This window comes from Macrotis lagotis, chromosome X (genome assembly GCF_037893015.1).
Source record: "Macrotis lagotis isolate mMagLag1 chromosome X, bilby.v1.9.chrom.fasta, whole genome shotgun sequence".
Classification (NCBI taxonomy): Eukaryota; Metazoa; Chordata; class Mammalia; order Peramelemorphia; family Peramelidae; genus Macrotis; species Macrotis lagotis.
This window is the reverse complement of record NC_133666.1, coordinates 641,840,579-641,861,829: the sequence shown is the minus strand read 5'-3', so window position 1 is coordinate 641,861,829 and position 21,251 is coordinate 641,840,579. Positions and strand designations below refer to the sequence as shown.

The 21,251-nt window shown below is 38.5% G+C and overlaps 2 protein-coding genes across 9 annotated transcripts in view; one reads left to right on the top strand and one right to left on the bottom strand.

Annotated features, from left to right (window-relative positions):
- CIB3 (calcium and integrin binding family member 3) overlaps positions 1–21,251 on the top strand; it is a 37,902-nt gene that overhangs the window by 15,436 nt on the left and 1,215 nt on the right. For 4 of the 6 annotated variants that reach the window (XR_012472058.1, XR_012472056.1, XR_012472055.1 and 1 more), the window contains 3 exons: positions 1,717–1,864; positions 2,415–2,610; positions 4,861–5,749. Coding sequence is in view for 1 of the 6 variants with exons in the window: in XM_074204369.1 (XP_074060470.1) it covers positions 1,717–1,864; positions 2,415–2,610; positions 4,861–4,882 (366 nt within the window). In the remaining 5 variants the exon portion in view is untranslated. Of the gene's footprint in view, positions 1–1,716; positions 1,865–2,414; positions 2,611–4,860; positions 7,598–9,997; positions 10,601–21,251 lie in introns of those variants that run through there. The other 2 variants (XR_012472057.1, XM_074204369.1) reach the window with 2 other exon arrangements.
- Positions 16,516–21,251, bottom strand: part of HSH2D (hematopoietic SH2 domain containing) — a 29,012-nt gene continuing 24,276 nt past the window's right edge. For all 3 annotated transcript variants that reach the window (XM_074204365.1, XM_074204367.1, XM_074204366.1), the window contains one exon: positions 16,516–18,418. In XM_074204365.1, coding sequence (XP_074060466.1) covers positions 17,792–18,418 — 627 coding nt within the window. In that variant the 3' untranslated portion in view covers positions 16,516–17,791. The remainder of the gene's footprint in view (positions 18,419–21,251) is intronic.

Here is a 21,251-nt window from a genome sequence, read left to right as displayed (position 1 = left end):
CATCTGGTCTATGCTTGAAGACCTCCAAGAAGAGGGAATCTCCCACCTCTTCAGGAAGCCTAATCTAATTTTGGACAATTCTAATCATTAGGGAAATTTTTCCTGACATCAAGCTTTGATTTGCTTTTTGTTTCTCCCCATTCCTTTTGGTTCTGCCCTCTGGAACTAAACAGAACAATCTAATCCCTCCTGGATGTGCAACCCTTCAAATACTTGACTGCTATCATGCCCCAAATCCTGAATTCTCTCTAATTGCCATTCTTGTAACCTACATTTTTTTGGTTACTGTATTGACTCATATTGAGTTTATTGTCCACTAAAATTCTCGGATCTTTTTCTTTTGAGTTTTTTTTTCAAGGCAATGGGGTTAAATTACTTGCCCAAGGTCACACAACTAAGTAAATATTTAGTGTTTGAGGTCAAATTTGAACTCAGGTCATTGACTCCATGACTGGTGTTCTACTCATTGTGCTACCTAGCTACCCCTCTCAGATCTTTTTTTTTTAGGTTTTTTTTTTGCAAGGCAAATGGGGTTAAGTGGCTTGCCCAAGGCCACACAGCTAGGTAATTATTAAATGTCTGAGACTGGATTTGAACCCAGGTACTCCTGACTCCAGGGCTGGTGCTTTATCCACTGCTCCACCTAGCCGCCCCTATCAGATCTTTTTCAAGAAAATTGGTATCAATTTGCCTTTCCCTGTTCTATATTTGTTCAGTTAACTTTTTTAAATTTAAATTTAATTTTATTTTTCCTCTGGTTCCATGCAAAAACAAGTTTCGACATTCATTTCCAAATGTTCAGTTAACTTTTTGAGCCTAATAATAGCATTGTTCATTTGTCTCCAGTTAAGTTCCCCTTAGATTTGGCCTCTCCCTATCCAGTAAGATATTTTTGGATTCTAATAATATTATCCAATATTTTATTTATCTCTTTTATCTTTATGTCAACAGCTTTTCATTTCATTTCATTTTTTTTGAGATTGAGTCTTCCTCTATTTCTCAGGCTAGAAGTTCAGTGGCCACTCACTAGGACTGATTCCAATGCTGACTGGTATGAAAATTAACTTGCTTCATTTTTTTTATGATTTTGGATAGCCAGTCTGGTAGCTGTCTGCTCCTGGAGCTTACCATACTTAGGATGGACAATGAATAGTCTTTAGCCCTACTGCAGCTCAGAACTTCCATACTCTAATGATCCACCAGCTTTAGCAATAGAGATGTGACTGACCATCAGCAAATTTGGCAAGCACAAAGTCTATATTTTCATTCAAGTCATGAATAAAAATAAAACATGTAATAGAATGGAATTAAAGACACTGAGATCTTCCTTCAAACTGACACAACTGATCCATTCAAATCAATCCAGTAACCACATTAAGATAAAAATTTGATAGTCTCTGCCCTCAAAGGATATTGCAATCTAACAGGAGAGAAAACTTGTAGATATGTAAGAATATAAATGTTACATACAAAATGAATATCTGATAGATTTTGGAATTAGGATGCCAGTAGCTGAGGGGACTGGGAATGTCTTCCTAGAGAAGGAAACACTGGTGAAAGACTGCTTGGTACTGGGGACACAATGACTAAACAGAAAACAGGTCCTCCCCTCAAGGTACTTATATTCTACTGGAACCATTAATCACTATTTTGGGGCATGGTCATCCAGTAAAATTTGCATCTACCTCATGGGGCTTTCAATTCTTTCCTTTCTAGGATAACCCATTTCGAGAGAGAATTGCTCAAGTTTTTTCCCAGAATGGGGATGGAAACATGACCTTGGATGATTTTCTGGATATGTTTTCTGTGATGAGTGAAATGGCTCCTAGAGATCTAAAAGCATATTATGCTTTTAAAATTTATGGTATGTGAGAGGGACCTGATCATGGGACTCTAGGGGGAAGACAGAAACTCTGAGGTCAGATTTTTTTTCCCCATCTAGAATGTATTCTCATTTCTGCCAAGCCCAAACAACAAGAAAGTAGTTGAGAATGTACTAATTCACTACATATTCTTGTCAAGAAACTGCCAATCTGCCCCTCAGTTTCCCCATATATAAATGTGAATAGAATATCTATAAGAACTTTCCAGTTCTAATAGTTTTGAAATTGCACCCATCATTGACTGCCTTTAATAGGCCCATCCTAGGACAATCTTAAGCTCTAACACCCCGGTCCCTAGGAACTGCCTACTTCTGTTACTCCTTTATCCAAAAAAAATCTATCTCTATCATCCTTATACCTGGGCACTGTCTGCCTCTAATGTCACTCTGTTCCTGGGCATTGCTTTTTTCTAAATTCGTCATCCCCAGACAACGTCTGCTTCTCACAGTCCCTCAATCTCAGGATGCCCCTCACCATTTTGAGCCTTTGCTCCAAGGCCATAGTAAAGCTCAATGGCACCATTTGGCCCAGATTTTAACAACGATGACTATATCTGCCCATCGGATCTGGAGAAGACAGTGACCAAGCTCACTCGAGGTGAGCTGACTCCTGAGGAAGTTGGCCTTGTGTGTGAGAAGGTGATTAATGAAGCTGATGTGGACAATGATGGCAAACTTTCTCTGGATGACTTTCAAAATATGATCCTACATGCCCCAGACTTCCTCAGGTAATTGATCTCTTCATAAATGTAGTCTTAGAAACTTTTTGTTTTAACTAGGGCTATGCGTCCTACTAAAATGTGCATTTCTCTTCCATTCCTAAATAGGTTTTGCTTTAAATTCTTACTAATCATTTATAGATTACTGTGAATGATTTCAGATATTTTCCTGAGAAAAGAATTAGGAGGTAGGGAAAGCCTTCAAAGGAACCAAATGTTTGTGAATTTTTAGGATATTAGAATCTCTGAGAGCAAACTTGTTTAACATGTACACCATCCATCCTTCCATGTTTTCTTTTTTTTTCCTTTTTTTCAAGGCAATGGGGTTAAGTGGCTTGCCCAAGGCCACACAGCTAGGTAATTATTAAGTGTCTGAGGCTGGATTTGAACTCAGGTACTCCTGACTCCAGGGCTGGTGTTCTATCCACTGCACCACCTAGCCACCCCCAATCCTTCCATATTTTCCACTCATCTATTAATTTCTCCATTCATTTATTTATTTACTTATCTACTCATTCACCCATTCTTCATAGTTCTATGGATTTTTAAATTCATGTAGTTATATATCTGTTGTTCTAGTCATCCATTCTTTCATTCATCCATTTATTCAGCCACTTATTCATTTATCAGTTCATCTGTCCTCTTACTCATCTGTATGTCCATGTGTCCATTTATCCATTCATTCATCTACCCAATCATTTATTCAGTCATCCCTTTATTCATTCATTTGTTTCTTCCTCAATCTATCCATCTGCTCATCTATCACTCATTCACCTACCTGTCTACTCACCAATTTATTCATTTGTTCATATATCTAAATTTGTTCATTATCTATTCATCTCCTTCTCACTTAAACATCTGTTAATTAATATCCTTAACAATTTATCTACCTGCCTGTTTATTTGCCTAACTAGCCACTTTCGATTTATTTATCCTTCCACTTATCCATTTATTCTTTTCATTGTTTATTTATTCCTTCACCAACATATACATTAATTTTCTCAATCTTTTGTCATTCTTTTGTCCATCTACTTATTTGTCTATCTGAAGCCATCCACCAATCCATAATATACACATTTATTTGTCCATTGCTTTACCTAACTATATATACATATAACCAGTAATATAATTCATTTATTTATTCTCCATTCATTTATTCTTCTATCTATCCCATACATTCATTCATCTATCAATCAATCAATTAACCAACTATCAATGTTTGATATATCAAAATACTATGCAAAATGCATTGCTACAAAGATAAAAAAATCAATAATTTCTGCTCTCAAAAGATCTTACAGGGGCGGCTAGCTGTGTGGCCTCAGGCAAGCCACTTAACCCCATTGCCTTGAAAAACCTGAAAAAAAAAAGATCTTACAGTCTGAGAAGAGAGAAAATATGTAGATATGTAAGAATTGAAATTATATAAACAGTATGAAAGTAGATTTTACATTTGGGACAACTAGCAGTTGAAGGGATTGGGAAAGACTTCATAGAGAAGGAAGCACTAGAGTAGAATATTCCTGAATCTTGAAAGCCAAGAATTCTGAGATGGAGGTGAAGAAGGAGAGCATTTTAGGCATGTGGGAATTTTTGAATTGTACTCTTGAACATGTTCCTGCATTTTTTTCTGTCTCTACCTTTACTCATACTGTTCTCCATGCCTAAAATCCTGTCCTGAGCCTTCCATCTCTACCAGCTGAAATCTAGCCAGCTTTCATTGCCCATCTCAAATGCCACTTCTTCCAGGAAGTCTTAACTTAGTTCCCCAGTTAGAAGTGATCTTTTCCTTTCTCTGAATTCCCATAATACCTTGTTCATATATTTTGTATGCTCATATCATAGTAGTTATTTGTATGTAGATGCTATATCTTATTTATATCATCAATCAATCAGAAAGAACTTAAGCATTTTAGACATTGTGCTAAGAGATGGGAATAGATGGCAAAAGCAAAAACCAGTCCTTGATCTCCTGGTGCTTACACATGTCGGCATAGATAAAATACATGCCAAGTAGATAAAAGAATAGATGAATGTTAAAAGGGAAGGTCATAGCAACTGGAGATTGGGGAGGGAAATGGGGAAGGTCTGCAGGGGGAAGCATTGATCTGAGTCTTGGAGGAAGCCAGATCTTCTAGGAGACAGAGGCAAGAAGAGACCAAATTATAGAACTCCACATTAAAGGCCACGAATAGCATGAGCTCTTTATGGAGGCTATCCCATAAACTTCTCACTTCTTTGCTTTGTTTTCTTTTACAGCACCTTTCACATTCGAATCTGAAGTGTAACAGGCAACCTTGGCCCAACTTGATCCTCCCCAGCACTACTGCACCTCCAGCATCTGCCCCCATCTGTCTTTCCCTACAGTTGGATCCTCCCACCTCAGTCATGACCCTAGCTCCCCATTTTCTCTATTACTATCTAGGTTTGATTCAGTCATAGCCCCAGTGTCCTTTCCATTCCCAACATCTTTTCAGCCAGACCATCTGTGACCCAGTGCTCTCTTTGTCCCAAGAGTCTGACCAACGTGTTCTGACTGACAGCCCAGCTCCCTGACTTTTTCTATAATTAACCTTTGACTGATCCAGACATCATTTCAATATCCCAGATTAGCAATGACCCCAGAACTCTACCCATCTATTCCTATATGGGTAACCTGGATGGGATCCCAGTCTCCCATGTTTTACTTTAACTGACTTGGCCTGATTGAGCTAATCCCAGTGTCCTATTTATTTTTGTGACTTGGTTAACCTGGCAATGACTCTAGATTCCCATTTTTCCCAATAATCTGTGTTGCCTAGCCCAGGTATGAAGCCACTGCCTCATTAGGATGTAAATTCAGAGAACAGGGATTATTTTATATTTTAATATTGTATCCCAACACCTAATAGTGTATTGTATGCGGTAGGCCTTTAATTAGTGATTGTTGAGTTGTTGAACAAACAGTTTCTGCCTTATCAATTCCTAGTTCTAGCTAGCTAGCCTGTCGTTAGTATCCCAGCCCTTGCCCATCCTAGTCCTGCTTGCCCGAATCATGATTTGATGCCTCACTCTTCTGCTCTTCAGTCAAGTCCAGAGGAAATCACCGAATGTTGAGTTTTTCAGGGACCAAGTGAGGAAAGATCAGGATAATAGCTCCTTCTGGGAGGTAAGAGAAGGGTTGGGAAAGGAAGTAGGAGGGGACCAAAGATAAATTTGACCTACTTTGAGATTTTGCTTGTGGTTGACACTGCACCCAAAAAAGGGGCAGACATTCTTTCTCTTTCCTTCTATACAATCTGACCTCTGTTCTCAGGCCTCAGAAGTTAGGTTAATGGTAGAAGTTAGCTACACCCTGGGTTAGGTGGTTTTTGTGGTCTGGCCTTGGCACCTAAGCACTAACTGTACCATTTTTTTCTTTGGGGGGGAGGGTAATACTTTCTGAGTTCCCTAAAACTGAATTTCAAATGATTTTAATGAAATAGTAGCTGTTTGTAAGATTTTCCTCAGCAGGACAGACTGGCCCCAGTGACCCCTTGCTAAGTTTTCCTGGCTCTGTACTCTGGTATTTTCCCTGATTGATCTATTTGCCCCTTCTTGAGGTTGCATTCTACCAATATTAAGTTATTCAGGCTGAACTACCTACTTCCTCCCTGCAGTACTAGAAAAAGTAGTTTTCTTTAGGCTTCTTTGGACACAGGAGGAATAGAGTTCTTTCCTGTCTGGGTGCTCAGTCCATCCTGTTTGGTTACTGTTGATTTTATAATCACTGCCCTGTATGAAGCACCTTCATGGTTCATCATTGCTTATTGAGCAAAAGCATCATAAAGATAGTGGTTCTTAAAGTTTTTGGTCTCAGGACCCTTTAGAATTATTGAGGAACCCAAGAGCTTTTGTTTCTGTGGGTTATATCTATTGATATTTATTCTCTTGGGGATTAAAGTGATCTAATTTTATTATGAAGATTATGATTTTGAATGAAATTCAAATTGAGTGACTTGAATGTGAAATGAAAATTCTGCACTTGATCTTAGCCAAAAGGCCAAGAAGTGATGAAATGAAAATTCTGAATTTGAACTTATGAATCACCTAAAAGGGTCTCAGGAACTCCAGAAAGTTTCTACCAGTGATTGCTGGTAGAACAAAGTAGCTTTATAATCTTGGGTGAATTCCTTAACCCCTTGGAGACTCAGTTCATCTGTAAAATAGAAATGAAAATACTTTATCAGCCTCACAGGACTATTATGAAGAAAGTACTTTGTAAAGCAATTCAGTAAGGTAGCCTTCTATTACTCTCACTTAATAATGTCCAAACAAGCAAATGCCGTTCAAGGATCTTCATCAACTGCTATCACCCTTCTTTCCAGTCTTACCATCTTACTCTGCTCCTCCCACTTATATGCTTTAGGACAAAAGGACTACTCATTTCCCCTGAATGTATGCCCTGCCCTCATTTTTTTTTGTTATTGTCTTTTTTTAATATGAACTTAAACAGTAACAGACAGAGATATTTCAATGAAACAACAAAGAACATGAAAGAGAATTTTATATGAAACTTGGAATTCCTAGAGCATACATTTTTTAAAGTATTACCTTTAATGCAATAATACATAATTAAGCATATCGTTGGCTTGTCTGTGCCCTTTTCTTAATAATAGATTTCTTTCATAATTTTTTAGGGTTTTTTTGCAAGGCAAATGGGGTTAAGTGGCTTGCCCAAGGCAACACAGCTAGGTAATTATTAAGTGTCTGAGACTGGATTTGAACCCAGGTACTCCTGACTCTAGGGCCAGTGCTTTATCCACTATGCCACCTAGCTGCCCCTGAAAATAGACTCTTTTAACCAAGAAATTTGATCAAGCAAAACAAATCAATACATTGGCTCTGTTGTTTATTTCTTTCAGTCCTTATCAATTCTCTGTCAAATGGAGAGAATCACACTCAAGTAGTTTGGTAGTACAGATAGAACTCTGTAAATGTGGAACTCAAATTTGCCTCAGATACTTACTGTGTGACCCTAGGAAAGTTACTTACCCTTAGTTTCCTCATCTGTAGAATGGGAATATTAATAGTACCACCTCCCAGGATTGTTTTGAGGATCAAATGAGATAATATTTGTAAAGCATTTTGCACTTAGAATGCTGTATAAATATTGGTTCTTATTATTGTTCCTTCATCATCAGTCTCCTGAAATCATGATTGGTCACTGCATAAATCAGAACTCTGGAGTCTTTTGAATTTGTTCCTCCTTACATGTAAATTGTTCTGATTCTTCTCATTTAAATCTGTATTAGTTCATACAAATTTTTTTTTCAGATTTTGGTGAAACATTTGTCATTTCTTACAGTTCAATAACATTCAGTTACATTCATATACCACAACTTGTCCAGTCATTTCTCAATTGATAGCTACCCACTTTGTTTCTATTTCTTTTCTACAGTATAAGACATACTGCTTTAAATATTTTTTGCATATTTGGATGCTATTTCCTCTGTCCTTGACCTCCTTGAATATATAAGTCTAATGATATTAACACTGACTCAAAGGGTTCTCACAGTAGAGTGACATTTTTTGCGAAAGTTCCAAATTTCTTTCCAGATTGTTTGAACCAATTCACAGCTCTATCTTGGGGGTGTTTTTATGTCTGTCTTCCCTCAACCCTGCCAATAATTGCTGCTTTCATCTTTTATCTCCTTTACTGATCTGATTGGTATGACATAAAATCTTTTTTTTTTTTAGGTTTTTTGCAAGGCAGTGGGTTTACATGGCTTGCCCAAGGCCACACAGCTAGGTAATTATTAAGTGCCTGAGGCCAGATTTGAACCCAGGTACTCCTGACTCCAGGGCCAGTGCTCTATCCTCTGCACCACCTAGCCACCCAGACATAAAATCTTAGAGTTGTTTTAATTTCCTTTCTCTTATTATTAAGGAATTGGAGTATTCTTTCTTATGATTTTTGATAACTTGAATTTCTTTTTTTGAAAACAGCCCATTCATTTCCTTTGACCCCTAATCCTTTGTAAAATTATGCCATCATTTTTTTTTCTCAACAGAACCATAACTAGAGCATGGCAATCAGTTATACCTTTGGATAAATAAAATAGAAGGCATTATGATTATTTTTCTTTAGGTTCTTTCTCCCTTGTTCTTGAGTCTGGCACCCCCCCCCCGTGGTAATTATTAAATGTCTGAGACAGGATTTGAACTCAGGTCCTCCTGACTCTAGGGCCGGTGCTTTAACTACTGTACCATTTAGCTGCCTCTTGAGTATGGCATTCTAATCTCCCTGCAACTTTCCTTCCTTGCCTTCCTTGTCCTCCTGCCTAGACTTGCCACCTGAAGCAGTTGTATTTTCCTTCTCTACCCACCACCACTGGAGCCTCTGTTACTCTTCTAGTCTTGTGTCCTTGTCATCTACCTAACTGCTCTCTGAGCCATGGCAGTCTTCTCTTCAGTAGCTACTTTCACTTCTATACTTTCAGGAAGGTAGAAACCTGGGGGGTATTCCAGGGTACACTTTGCATACCTCAAATCTCTGTCCTCCCTTGCCCTAGCTCAAATTTATTTAAAATTTTCTTCCTCAGTTTTGGTTTCCAAGTTTTCCATATGCAACATGGTTCCCTTCCTTCTCTGTCAATTCCTACCTAATGAAAATTCCTGCTCTTCTGTGATACCTTTCTCTGTTCTCTTCCAATAACACTTTGTATGACTCTCAAATATTATCAAGTATCATCATGTATTCTAGTTATCTGTATTGGTCATAGGCTCTTAAGATCATAGATTTAGAGCTTAGGGAACACCAGAGGTCTCTCCTCCAACCCTCTCATTTTAGAGGTCATGTCTTATCTTCTATTTTGTGAACTCCAAGACAATAGGGACAATGCAATCTCTAAGTCCTATATCTTCCCCAGGGTGCATTACAAGCTTCTGTACCTTCTAGGTTCTCCAAAAATTTATGCTGTTGAAATGGTTGCTCACCAACTTGGTAGAGACCATCTTTTGAGAACTCTTTTTTCCCCCTTTGAAATGAGTTAGAATTTTGAAGTAAGATAACAAAATTTGAGAGTTGCTTCCTAGTCCAGTCTGTATATGAAAGAATTTCTGCTATAATGTATCATATAACATATGAGTAGTTGTCTAACTTCTGCTTGAACACCTCCAAGGAGAGAAAGCCTAACTTCTCCTGGCAAGCTATTCCAATTTGGGGCAGATCTCATTGTTAGCTTTCATTTTTCCTGGTATCAATCTGAAATCTACTTTTCTGCAGTTTTCACCCCTTGTTTCTGGTTTTTCCCTTTGGGGTCAATAGAACAAATTTAAACTCTCCTCCATATGACAACCCATCAAATACTGAATGCCAGCTATCATGTTCCTCTCCCTTTTTCTCCCCACTTCCTCTGAATCTTTTCTTTTTCAGCTAATCTTCACTTGGCATTTATTAGCCATAGGCATCTGTCCTGAACTCATCAACTCATTTGGGCTCTGCTGTTCTGCCCTGCCTTCTAGACAGCCTGGATCTATATTCTTTTTGCCAATCAACTTGCCTCTCTTTAATCCAGCTAGAGATTTGCTCTAAGCATATCTCGGTAAGTATTGTAACTGAGCTGGTTAGGTCAGGAAAAATAATTGCAGCCTGAATGCCAAGGATAATGATGATTATGGTTAATGAGTTTTAGACTTAGAACAACAGCCAAGGTTGGCAATGTAGCACTGCAGAGTGGAGAGTATGAGATTTGAAGCCAGGGGAGAAGGAGAGGGAGAATTCTGACCCTGCTCTAAGTAAGGCTCATGGGCATGGGACTTTCCTTCTTGGCCTCAGTTGTCTTATCTGTTCAATTATGGGGCTGGATTGGATGACCTCTGAAGTCCCTCTCATTTCAATGATCATAATGTTACCAATGAAGAAACTAAATCACCTGAGGGATGGGAAATGGTTTGGGCAAAGTCATATTTTAATGAGTGTTAGAATTTGAACTAAGGATTCTTGACTCCAAGTGCAGAAATCTGCCCTCCTTCCTCAGGGTAGATTTTTACTAGAAGCTGCAAACAGCTGGTATATTTAAACCATGGAAAGCTATCAAAGGATTTTGCTGACTTCTAATCTTTCAGGCAGGCTATAACTCTGTGATCTGTGAATATGGCCAAATCTGAGCAAGAGGCACAAGTGAAGAGAGGAAAGCATGACTGTCTTCAGGGATCTGAGTGCACAAATATTTTTTTTTTTCCTTAGTGTATGTGTGTATGTGTATATTTTGTCTCCCTGAAGAACATATCTCACTTGTGTCCCCTGGTATATCTGATGGAAGGCTGTGATTTCCTGGAGGTTCCAGCTTGGAGAACTCCTCTGATCAGGGGTTGCTTTCAAGTGGGAGTAGGGGCTTCCTTTACAACAAAGGCAAGTCCTCTCAGTTAATTAGTAGTACCCCAGTCCTCTGAGTTGGCTATTTCCATGGCCCCAGAGAAACAAGACCATGATGATGATTCCTAATTATCACTTTCCACATTGGGAAAACAGTAGAGGACACATGAAAATACAGTTTTATATTCTTGGGAGCTTAATTAAATATATATTGTGCTCACCAAGCACATTTACTTGAGAAAAATGAACCTAAGTCTTCTGAAAACATTTTGGTTAAGTTTCGGTCCCCTGAAAACTGCCTGTTTCCCCTAAGCTCCACTCTCTAACATTGGACTGATCCCTCTTAGCCCTTACCATACTGAAAAGCATCTCTTGTGGCTTCAGAACTGTCGAGGTATCTTTCCTTATTGATCATCTTCTGCCACCAAGACCTGTAGAATATAGTCAACAAGCAGCTTTCACTTCCTGGGGTGGAGTCACCTAGAGATTTATTTCCACACACTATCCCTTCAACTGGACTAATTTGCTACAGCAACTCTGGGTAGGAGGTGCTATTAATATCCACATTTTCCAGATAAAGCTAATATAGACAATCTAAGTGATTTGGCCAAGGTCATACAGCTGATAAGTATCTGAAGCTGGATTTGAACTTAGGTCTTCATGATTCTAGGTTCAGTGCACCACTTAGCCACTGGGCCATGTGGTGGTTGATTGATTTATTATTTATTAAGTACCCACTATGTGTCATCTAGGTGACTCAATGGATAAAGTTTGGGGCAGGAGTAAGGAAGCTCTGAATTCAAATGTGGGCTCAGACATTTATGAGTTTTGTGACCCTGTGCAAATTACTTAACTTCTGCTGTTCAAAAGAATAGAGCAATTCCTACTCTCAAAGTTTGCATAGAGTGAAAGAATTATAAAACTGGAAGGGGCTTCAGAAGTTATCTAGTCCTGCTTGCATAAAGATAATTAAACTCTTCTTCACAATTTAAGATGAGTGGTCATCCATATTCCTCTTGAGTATCATCAGTGATGGAGAACTCATTAGCCTTCAAAGAAACTTGTTCTATTTCTGAATTGCTCTAATTGTTTTGAAGTTTTTCCTTGTGTAAGGGAGTGTATGGGACTCATATTCCCATAGTGTTTGGGGTTGAGTCAGCCTTGTTTATTAAAGGAAATTATCTTTGGAACACATAATTCAGAAGCTTGGGCTCCATAGTCTAATAATATCACCTAAAGCAAACTTGACTTGGGTACTTATGGGATGCACAGTTTAAAAGATTGAGAAGTCTTAGGAAAGAAGGAGACTAAAGTAATGAAGATGAGAAGTAAGAAAAAATGGCAGCCATTTCTAGACCTCTCTTCTCTTTTCTGGGGTTAGTCTGGCTTGCAGAAGTGGTTGCAGTCTCAAAGAAGTCAGGACTAGAATGAGAGAATTATCATTTATTTTTTATTTATTTGTTTGTTTATTTTTTAGGTTTTTCTAAGGCAAATGGGGTTAAGTGGCTTGCCCAAGGCCACACAGCTAGGTAATTATTAAGTGTCTGAGACTGGATTTGAACCCAGGTACTCCTGACTCTAGGGCCGGTGCTTTATCCACTGCGCCACCTAGCCGCCCCAAGAATGAGTGAATTATCATAAGCAGACTTAGGTTCATTTTTCTCAAGTAAGTCTTTTTGGTGACCACAATAGACTAAGGTTCATTTTTCTCAGGTTGCCAAAGCTGATACTGTTGTATTTAAGAGAAATACAATGTTCTCATCTTGTCATTTGAGAATCAGATGTGCTTTATCACTTTTCTCCAAGTAAATTGATGTATACCTCCCCCTCCTGTATCAGGGGAGACAGGAGGGCAAATTGGGACTCAATTAACCTGCCCAGGAGGTATATCTGTGGAGTAACTCTTTGGGACTGGGTACCAAGAGTGTAAGACCTTGTAATAATATTGTCTTTCTCTTTTAATTGCAAGAGGGATTGATTAGGGAAGTCCCTAAGCAATTTGAAGAGTTTATTAGTTAACTAGATAAGTTTATAGCATTTGGACCTCAAATAGATATTTGAGGAGCTCTTCTCAATGGACAGGTAGGCATGAATGCGGACACTTTAATCTTCAGATTTTTAATAGTAGACTGTTTTAAGGATAATTGGATCAGGTGATAGACTCATGTCTTGACTCTATAAAAGAAAGTTTCGAGGTCAACTCATTCCCATTCTTGATTTTTGGAACTCCAAGAAGACAGATCAGTATAAAGCAGAGCAGATGTGTTTAGAAGCTGAGGGTGATGTGGAGAGAGAACCTGTACCCATCCATGGTTCCTTTACGTCGGGGCAGTAATAGCAAGTGGCAGCAGAAATGTGTAGTAGTGGTAGGTACGTACTTGAGAGCAGAGTTCCTAGACAATGTTTGTGAATCCCCAACTCTTGTGTGGAGGAAAGATACTTTTTAGTTCTCTTATCAGTTTGATCTCAGAATCTAGCTTTCTAACCAGAAATGGGAAATTTCCTGATTAGCACCAACTTTGGGGAATGGCCTTCTTGGTAACTCCAGTTTTGTGAATTTAAGAATGAGACCTCCTATAGAGAAGAGATGTTCTGATGGAGCTTGCTCCTTGGAGAAAGAAGATCATTTTCACATTCCTGCACAGCATCCTTGGAGAATGAAAACTCAAGTTACTGAACAATCCAGTTCTAATGGGAAGGGGGAATCAGTAGCCTCCAAAGTATGTTTGCCTTCTTGAGTAGACTGTGTAGGATTCTCTGGGAAAGAGGAACTCACCAATTAGTCCAAGGGTCTCCCTAAAAGCGATTGCTACCCCCCCTCCAGTTTAGTTCTCTTCTGTGGAGAGTTGAGTTTTTGAGTGTTTCATACATTTTGATATCTCTTTATAGGCTCCTGGAAATTCTTTACATTTTGTGAATTTTCTGTGGTATACAACAGACTTTCTGGTACCTGATAAACATTTAGTGTCCTTGTAAAGGAGCTAAGAACCTCTTTCACCCATAGATCAGGAAACCTAGAGACAAACTATTCTATAAGCATTTATGGAGATTTTGTGGGAAATTTCCAAGTAGGGGACAATGACCCCATGAAAAACAATGACTTGTTAAGATCAGTCCTCAGGACTTAATGCTAGTTCATGTGAGCCTAGAATCTTGGGAAAATCTGGGCAATGGGTTGCAGAATTAAATATCTTTGTTTTTAATTAATCTGTCATCAGGTTTGCATTAGTATAAAGATGTATATTGGAAGGGGTTAAGAGTTGTGAATTTAAATACCAATAGTATAGTAGCACAAATATTAATAAGAAGGAGCTAAATGACTAGTGGATAGAGAACTGGGTCCAATATCAGGAAGATCTGAGTTCAGATATGATCTTAGACACTTACTAGCTCTGTGACCTTGAGTAAGTCACTTAACCTTTGTCTGCCTTAATCCACTGGAGAATGAAATTGAAAACTTCTCCAGTATCTTTGCCAAGAAAAGCCCATGGAGAGTACTGGCGTGCTATGGTTCACTGAGTCATGAAGAGTTGGACATTACTGCTCAAGAATAACCACAATACTACCATGAACCAGGATATTACTTGGGCAGTAGGTGGGGAGGACATCCCTAAAGTTATTCTTATTCATAATTTCTCAAAATTGGAAGCAGATCTCAGTGATCATCTAGTTCAAACTACATTTGTATATAAATCTCTTTTACAGTATGCCCCACACATGATCTTTACTTGAACTCTGATAATAAGCCTTCTGAGGCAGCCCATTCTTTTTATATAGAAAACCAGCTCCCAGTGGTTTTCCCCTCATGGAGTCAGGTAAGGCTTGTACCAGAGTTTGGTCCTGTAGGTCACTACCTAAACAAATACCAACTTTCACCTCTCAGTGCTACTGGTTCATTTCCTTATTTAGTGTCTCTCTGCATTCAAAGCAATCTGCATTATGAATATCTCAGAGATTACTAACACAGAAGAAATTCTCTAATTGGTTTACCACTCCTACATCTCTGGGGTTTTGCCAGCTCCAGAGAAGCAGAAGGGAAGAATGATCTAGACTACAATTGCATATTGTCATCAACCACAGTCTGTTCTCTAGTTTGTTGGCACTATGCAACCTGATTGCATACATTTTTCCCTGCTCTCCATCATGCTTTTCCACACTACAAATCTCAGTTCTACTTTCTGTCACAGAATCCTCCACTGTCTGCCATCTTGCCAGGAGAAACATGGAAGGTCCATTCTATTGAGGCTCACAGGCCTCTTCTATGACTTCTTTGTCTTGGCCATATAGTTACTTAGGGGAAGGAAGTTACACCTAAAGACAATAGTCTTGATCTATCTCTTGAAACCATGATAGATATTTAAGGCTAGCCATCCTATCCATCTTGAGACATTTGTGTTATGGTGTCTTGTGGCCAACAAGAAATCGATGGATTTTTTCAGAAAGATACATTTTAAATGGATAAATAAAATTTATCAGATTACAAAGGAAACCAAGTGTATTGAAATAAAATTATCAAAATGTTTTTAAGAAGCTCTGCTTGAAGTCTTTGTTAGACAAAAGCTAGTTGTATGGCATGACCTCTCTCAATCCTGGTCCCCTGAATACCCATCTCTGGATGACGTGTTAAAGATACTCCTCTCCACTCAATCTGTCCCTGAGGAGTCAGAATTGCTTTCCATTACAACATTCAAAGTACTTAGAAAATTGATTGAGTTTTTTTTTTTTTTTAGGCTTTGGCAAGGCAAATGGGGTTAAGTGGCTTGCCCAAGGCCACACAGCTAGGTAATTATTAAGTGTCTGAGTTCAGATTTGAACTCAGGTACTCCTGACTCTAGGACCAGTGCTCTATCCACTGCTCCACCTAGCCGCCCCAATTGAGTCATTTTGAACAGATACTTCAATCCCTGATCTGCTTTAAATCCCCTTAATTCATTATGACCAGATCATAAAATTCATGGATTAGTTAATTGGAAACCAGCTGGTCTACCTCTCTTCTTTCTCCCACCTGTCTGTCATTTTACAGGTTGAGGAAATTAAGGATTAGAAAAAGCATAGAATGAACCTCCAGGATTATGGGTTCCAAGATTTGAACCTTCTTCTTCTGACTCCAAATCAATCCTGTTTTCCACTACAGCAATTATTTACAGAGGGGAAAGAGCTTTTGCTGCACCTTTCTGAGCTTATTCATTTTGCACAAACTCAGTCCAAGATAAACCAGCACCATTTTGTCACTTTCTTGCTAATTATAGTCCTACCTGTTGAAAAGCAGAGGCATGACATCTTTACTCTGCTTCAGTGGGGTAAGCAACATTGATCACCTGTTTCCACTAATATCTCAGGCCTTTCATGTGTTCCTTTCTCCTAAAAGAAGAGTACTGAAGCAGTTCCAGTTAATCCGGGGGGTCTGACACATGAATTCTGTTTAAGCAGAGTAGAGACACTAGTTTTTAACTTCAGGAAAAAAAAATTTTAAAAACTCCCTCAAAACAAAAATATCACCATATTTGAGTGAGTGGAAAATCAGAATATAAGTTGATTTTTTGAATTCTTTATGTAAATTTTTTCTAGTTCTTAGGTAGCTTTAGCATATATGTTTAAATTTCTTGGTGCTGGGTGTAGGGAGCAACAGAAAGTCAGCACACTCAGGATTCTACTTTTCTATATCTCCCCCCTACCCCAAGACTATGAAATCATAGATTCTAATAAGTGGAAGTGACTATGAAGATCATGTGGCTTAAACTTCCATCCCATGCAATAATTCACTTTACAATTCTATTTTTAAAATATTTATTAAATTCCTATAACATGTAGAACACTATACTGGGGATACAAGGACAGAAAGGAAAGAAGGAAACAAGCATTTATATGTCAGACACTAGGTTAAGCACTTTACAAATATCTGTTTTGCTACTCACAACAGCCCTGTGAGGTAGGTACAATTATTATCCTTGATTTATCAATGAGGAAACTGAGGCAGACATCTGTGATTTGCTCAGGGTCAACTAATAAGTACCCAAGGCTGGATTTAAACTCAGTTCTTCTTGACTTCAGGTTCAGAGTTCAATCTACTACAGCATCTAAAAAGGAAATAGTTCCTGCCTTCAAGCAACTTAATGTTCTAGTGGAGGAAATATAACATGTGCATTGAGAAGTAAATCCAACATCCCAACACTGTGGCTAACCAGTGTCTATTTGAAGACAGTCAGTGATGGGCATCCAAAGTAGCCTTTTCCATGGTTGGATAATTCTAATATTAGAAACATCTTTTATGGGAATAGAAACAGAACCTGTAATTTCACTGTTAAAGGAAACTTCCAGTTGAGGAAACTCCCGCTACTCATATGGATTTACACCTTTTCTGGAACTGATAATTTTAGTGTCTAGAATTTGATCTGTTGTGACTCACCCAAGGTTACACAGTTAGGATATGTTAAATTCTGAACTTAAATTCTGAACTCAGGTCTTTTTTTTTATAGGGACTCCATATCTGCCTTTCTGTTTCTTTCTCCCAATGATCAAAGTTCTGCTCTCAAGGGTCAAACAAAATGATTATTGCCTCTTTGCTATGAAAATCTTTCATATATTTGGAGACAGAAATTTAATATCCCCCTAAGTCTCTTTTTCCAGGTTAAAATTCCTTAGATACATCAACCGATTCTTGTATTGTTAGATTTCTGGATTCCTAACCAACTAAGTTATGCCCCTTTGGATTCTCTTGAGCTTATTGATGTCTATCTGCAAATGGGTACCCAGAACTGAACACCATGCTCTGGATATAGGACCTGTCATATCATCTAGACCATACCTGGAGCACCTACCATTGTGAGTGACCCTCTGTTTCCTTCAGGCTTCTCAGAACCCAGGTGCAAAGGGTGGAGGTGGATGGTACTCTTCAGAGAAAGAGTATAGATTATCACCTGCTGACTTGGGACTGCCTTGGTATGTAGTTTCTAAAATCACCCCCCTTCTAGGGCCAGGGAAGATGACTTCCTTCGAAGCTGAAATGGGGGAAATTGATGTCCCAACTGATTTCCTCAGAGGCAGGCAGAGTTCTTGAGACTCGGAGTGAAAGGAGTGTTCTGGAAGTGGATCTCTTTCAAATGGATCTGTATAGATATTGGGAGAGTTCTTGTCTTCCCTTTCTGGATAGCTATATTCCATTTGGGTGGCAGATTCATCTCCCACTAGGTCTGAAGCCCCCCTGGCTTGATTCTTTACATGTTTTGGTGAAGATGGGAAGAGGATCTTCACATTTGGGAGGTGACTTTTTATTTGCTCTGTTATCTTCTTCCCAGTCTTAAGATTCTCCCAGATTTTTTGTGGGACATCATTCAGTGAAGTCTTCTCTGCCCTCTGGGCATGACCTGGGGCTGGTGATTGCTCTGAAGGTTTCATCCATGTCTGAGATGAGTTTGGTCTGTCAGTTTGGGGCATCTCTGTCATTCTTTTCTGAGGTAGTGATATGGGTTTTGGGGATACCTGTAAACAGAGCTCAGTGTCAGTGGACCCATTACTCTGGGCTATATTTTTCCATGCCCCCACCCCCCTTAAGCATTCATCCCTGACACAGGAATTTAGTGTGGCTCAGTATCCTTCATTAGGATACCCCATTGAAATGTCCCTTCTTGGATCTTCCCTAAAAAAAAAAACAAAAACAGAGCTAGGATTCAGAAAACCTAAATTCTAGACCCAGTTTTCCCATGAACTAACTTTGTGACCTTGGGCAAATAATTTTCTTTTCTCTGGGTCTGTCTCCTTGACTGTAAAAAGAGGGGAATCAAAGCTCTGATAGTCTAAGTTTAGGTTCTAAGATTCCCTCTGATAATTCTGTGATCTATGTTCTGAGTTTCTTTCTAGATCTAAAAATTCTATAGTTCAGTCCAACAAAATTCTCTATGATGTTTTATTTTTTGGAGGCAATCATGATTAAGTGACTTGCCCAGGATCACACAAATAGTAAATATCTGATGCTGGATTTGAACTCAGGTTCCTAATTCTTGGGCCAGCACTCTATCTACTTCACTACCTAACTTCCCCTGATCCAATATTTTGAAGGAGACTAATGGCCAAATAATACATTTTTATAAGGGCACCTCAAAGACTTAAAGATTTAAATCAAAGTAAGAAGTGGCAAAAGGGGCATGAAAAGCGGGAAGTGAGTTTTAATGTGGGCAAGAGCAAAAATGTAGACTATGATTCTTATATAGATTGGGCATGGCAGAGAGGTCTAAATCAAAAGATTGTGAAGGGTTCAGTCAAAGTGTTCATCAACTTGTTCATCAACCCTTTTTCCCCTCCCTCTCCATGTGATTTTTACTAACTATGTGACCTTGGGCAAATCACTTAAAATGGATTCTTCACCTGGGAACCATGAATTTGTTAAACAAAATTTTTTGTTGATGACTGTATTTCAATATAATAGATTTCCTGAATTTGAAAAATATTATTCAGAGAAAGAGTCCATAGGTTTCACTGAACTGCAAGGGGGTCCCTGGACTCACAAAAATGGTAAAGAATTCATGAAGCTACCCCAAGCCTCAGTTTCCTCATCTGTGAAATGGGAATAAATAAGAACTGTAGTACTCACCTCAAAGGCTGGCTTGTTGTGACTTATATGTCTATGTCTGTGTCTATGATTGTGTGGCAGTTAGGTGGTGCAGTGGAAAGAATGGTGGGGCTTGGAGTCAGGAAGATTCATTGTTCAGGGTTCAAATATAGCCTCAGACACTTACTTGCTATGTAACCCCTGGGCAAGTCATTTAACCTTGATTGCCTCAGTCTCCTCATCTGGAAAATGAGCTGGAGGAAGGCAATGCCAAACCACTCCAGTATCTCTGCCAAGAAAACCTCAAATGGAATCATGAAAAGTTTGAAATTACTAAACAATAAAATATCTAATTAATGTGAAATCTATAACTCCATTCTTTTTTAGTCCTTTTCATTTTGTGATTATCCCCTTTTTTTGCTTTGATTTAAATCATGGAGAATCAAGATGTTGAGACAATTCTGGGAAACTAAGGTAATGGGAACTAAGCACAAAATGTTCTATTATCTTGAGTTATGTTCTTGAAGTAACCACAGAATGTTTCAGGATATTCATGTAATAATCACAGGATTTATAAAAACTCAGCCAATCAGAAGAGAGAATGCCCATGTTACTCAAGATTATGTAAATTGATTGGTTTCTCATTATTGACTATAAGAATGCTTCAGAAACTGCCAAATGGTGTCCTTGTCTCTATTAAGGAGGTCTTAGATCTGAGTGATTGTCAGTTGTTAGCCTTGCTAATACATGATTATATTGGATTTAATTGCCTCAATCCATCAATTTCAATAATGACAAGAGTGATATATATATATATACATATATAAAATCTTAAATTGTTTACATATATCCTAAAACATCATATATGTCAGTTGTTGTTGCTTGTTATTATAAATCTTGAGAGTAGCACAATATCTAGTTCAGAGTGGGCATTTAATAAATGCTTGGGTGATTTCTTGACTTCAGTTCTAAGTCCTGCAGTTCCAGAATGTGGTTAAAACTAATTTTGAACTCCTTAGTAGTGTGACTCAGAATTGGCAGCATGTTATTCTGAAAGTCCTCCATAATGGGGATTACTTGAGCTTTTGAGAGTGGATTTAATTTTTGGAATGCCAAAATCTTTGAGAAGCAAGGGGGTCTTGAATTAGAGAGGTACTATATTTGGAGTCAAGTGCCACAGCTGGGATTGTAAAATTTTGAAATGGATTTTTTTCCAGAAAGAAGGACTTTCTTTTTTTTTAAAGTTTTTGTAAGGCAAATGGGGTTAAGTGGCTTGCCCAGGGCCACACAGCTAGTAATTATTAAGTGTCTGAGACCGGATTTGAACCCAGGTACTCCTGACTCCAGGGCTGGTGCTTTATCCACTGCACCACCTAGCCGCCCCAAAGAAGGACTGTCTCTGAAAATTTTATCCTACTAGTTTTAAATCATCTTCTGAGACTATCCAGATCTGTTCTGCAGACAACCAGATAGTATTAGTGGATCGAGTATTATATTACTTCCCGACAGAAAACCTTAGTTTTAACCCTCAGACATTAACTATGTGACCCTTTAACTTTTCTTTGCCTTAGTTTTCTCAATGAAATCATGAGGACAGCTTCCAGAGTTGTTGTGAATATCAAATTAGATAAGATTTGTGTTTGTTGTTTAGCCATTTTTAGCTGTGTCCAACTATTTGTAATACTGTTTGGGGTTTTCTTGGCAAAGATACTGGAATGCTTTGCCATGTCCTTCTCCAGTTCATTTTACAGCTAAGGAAACTGAGGC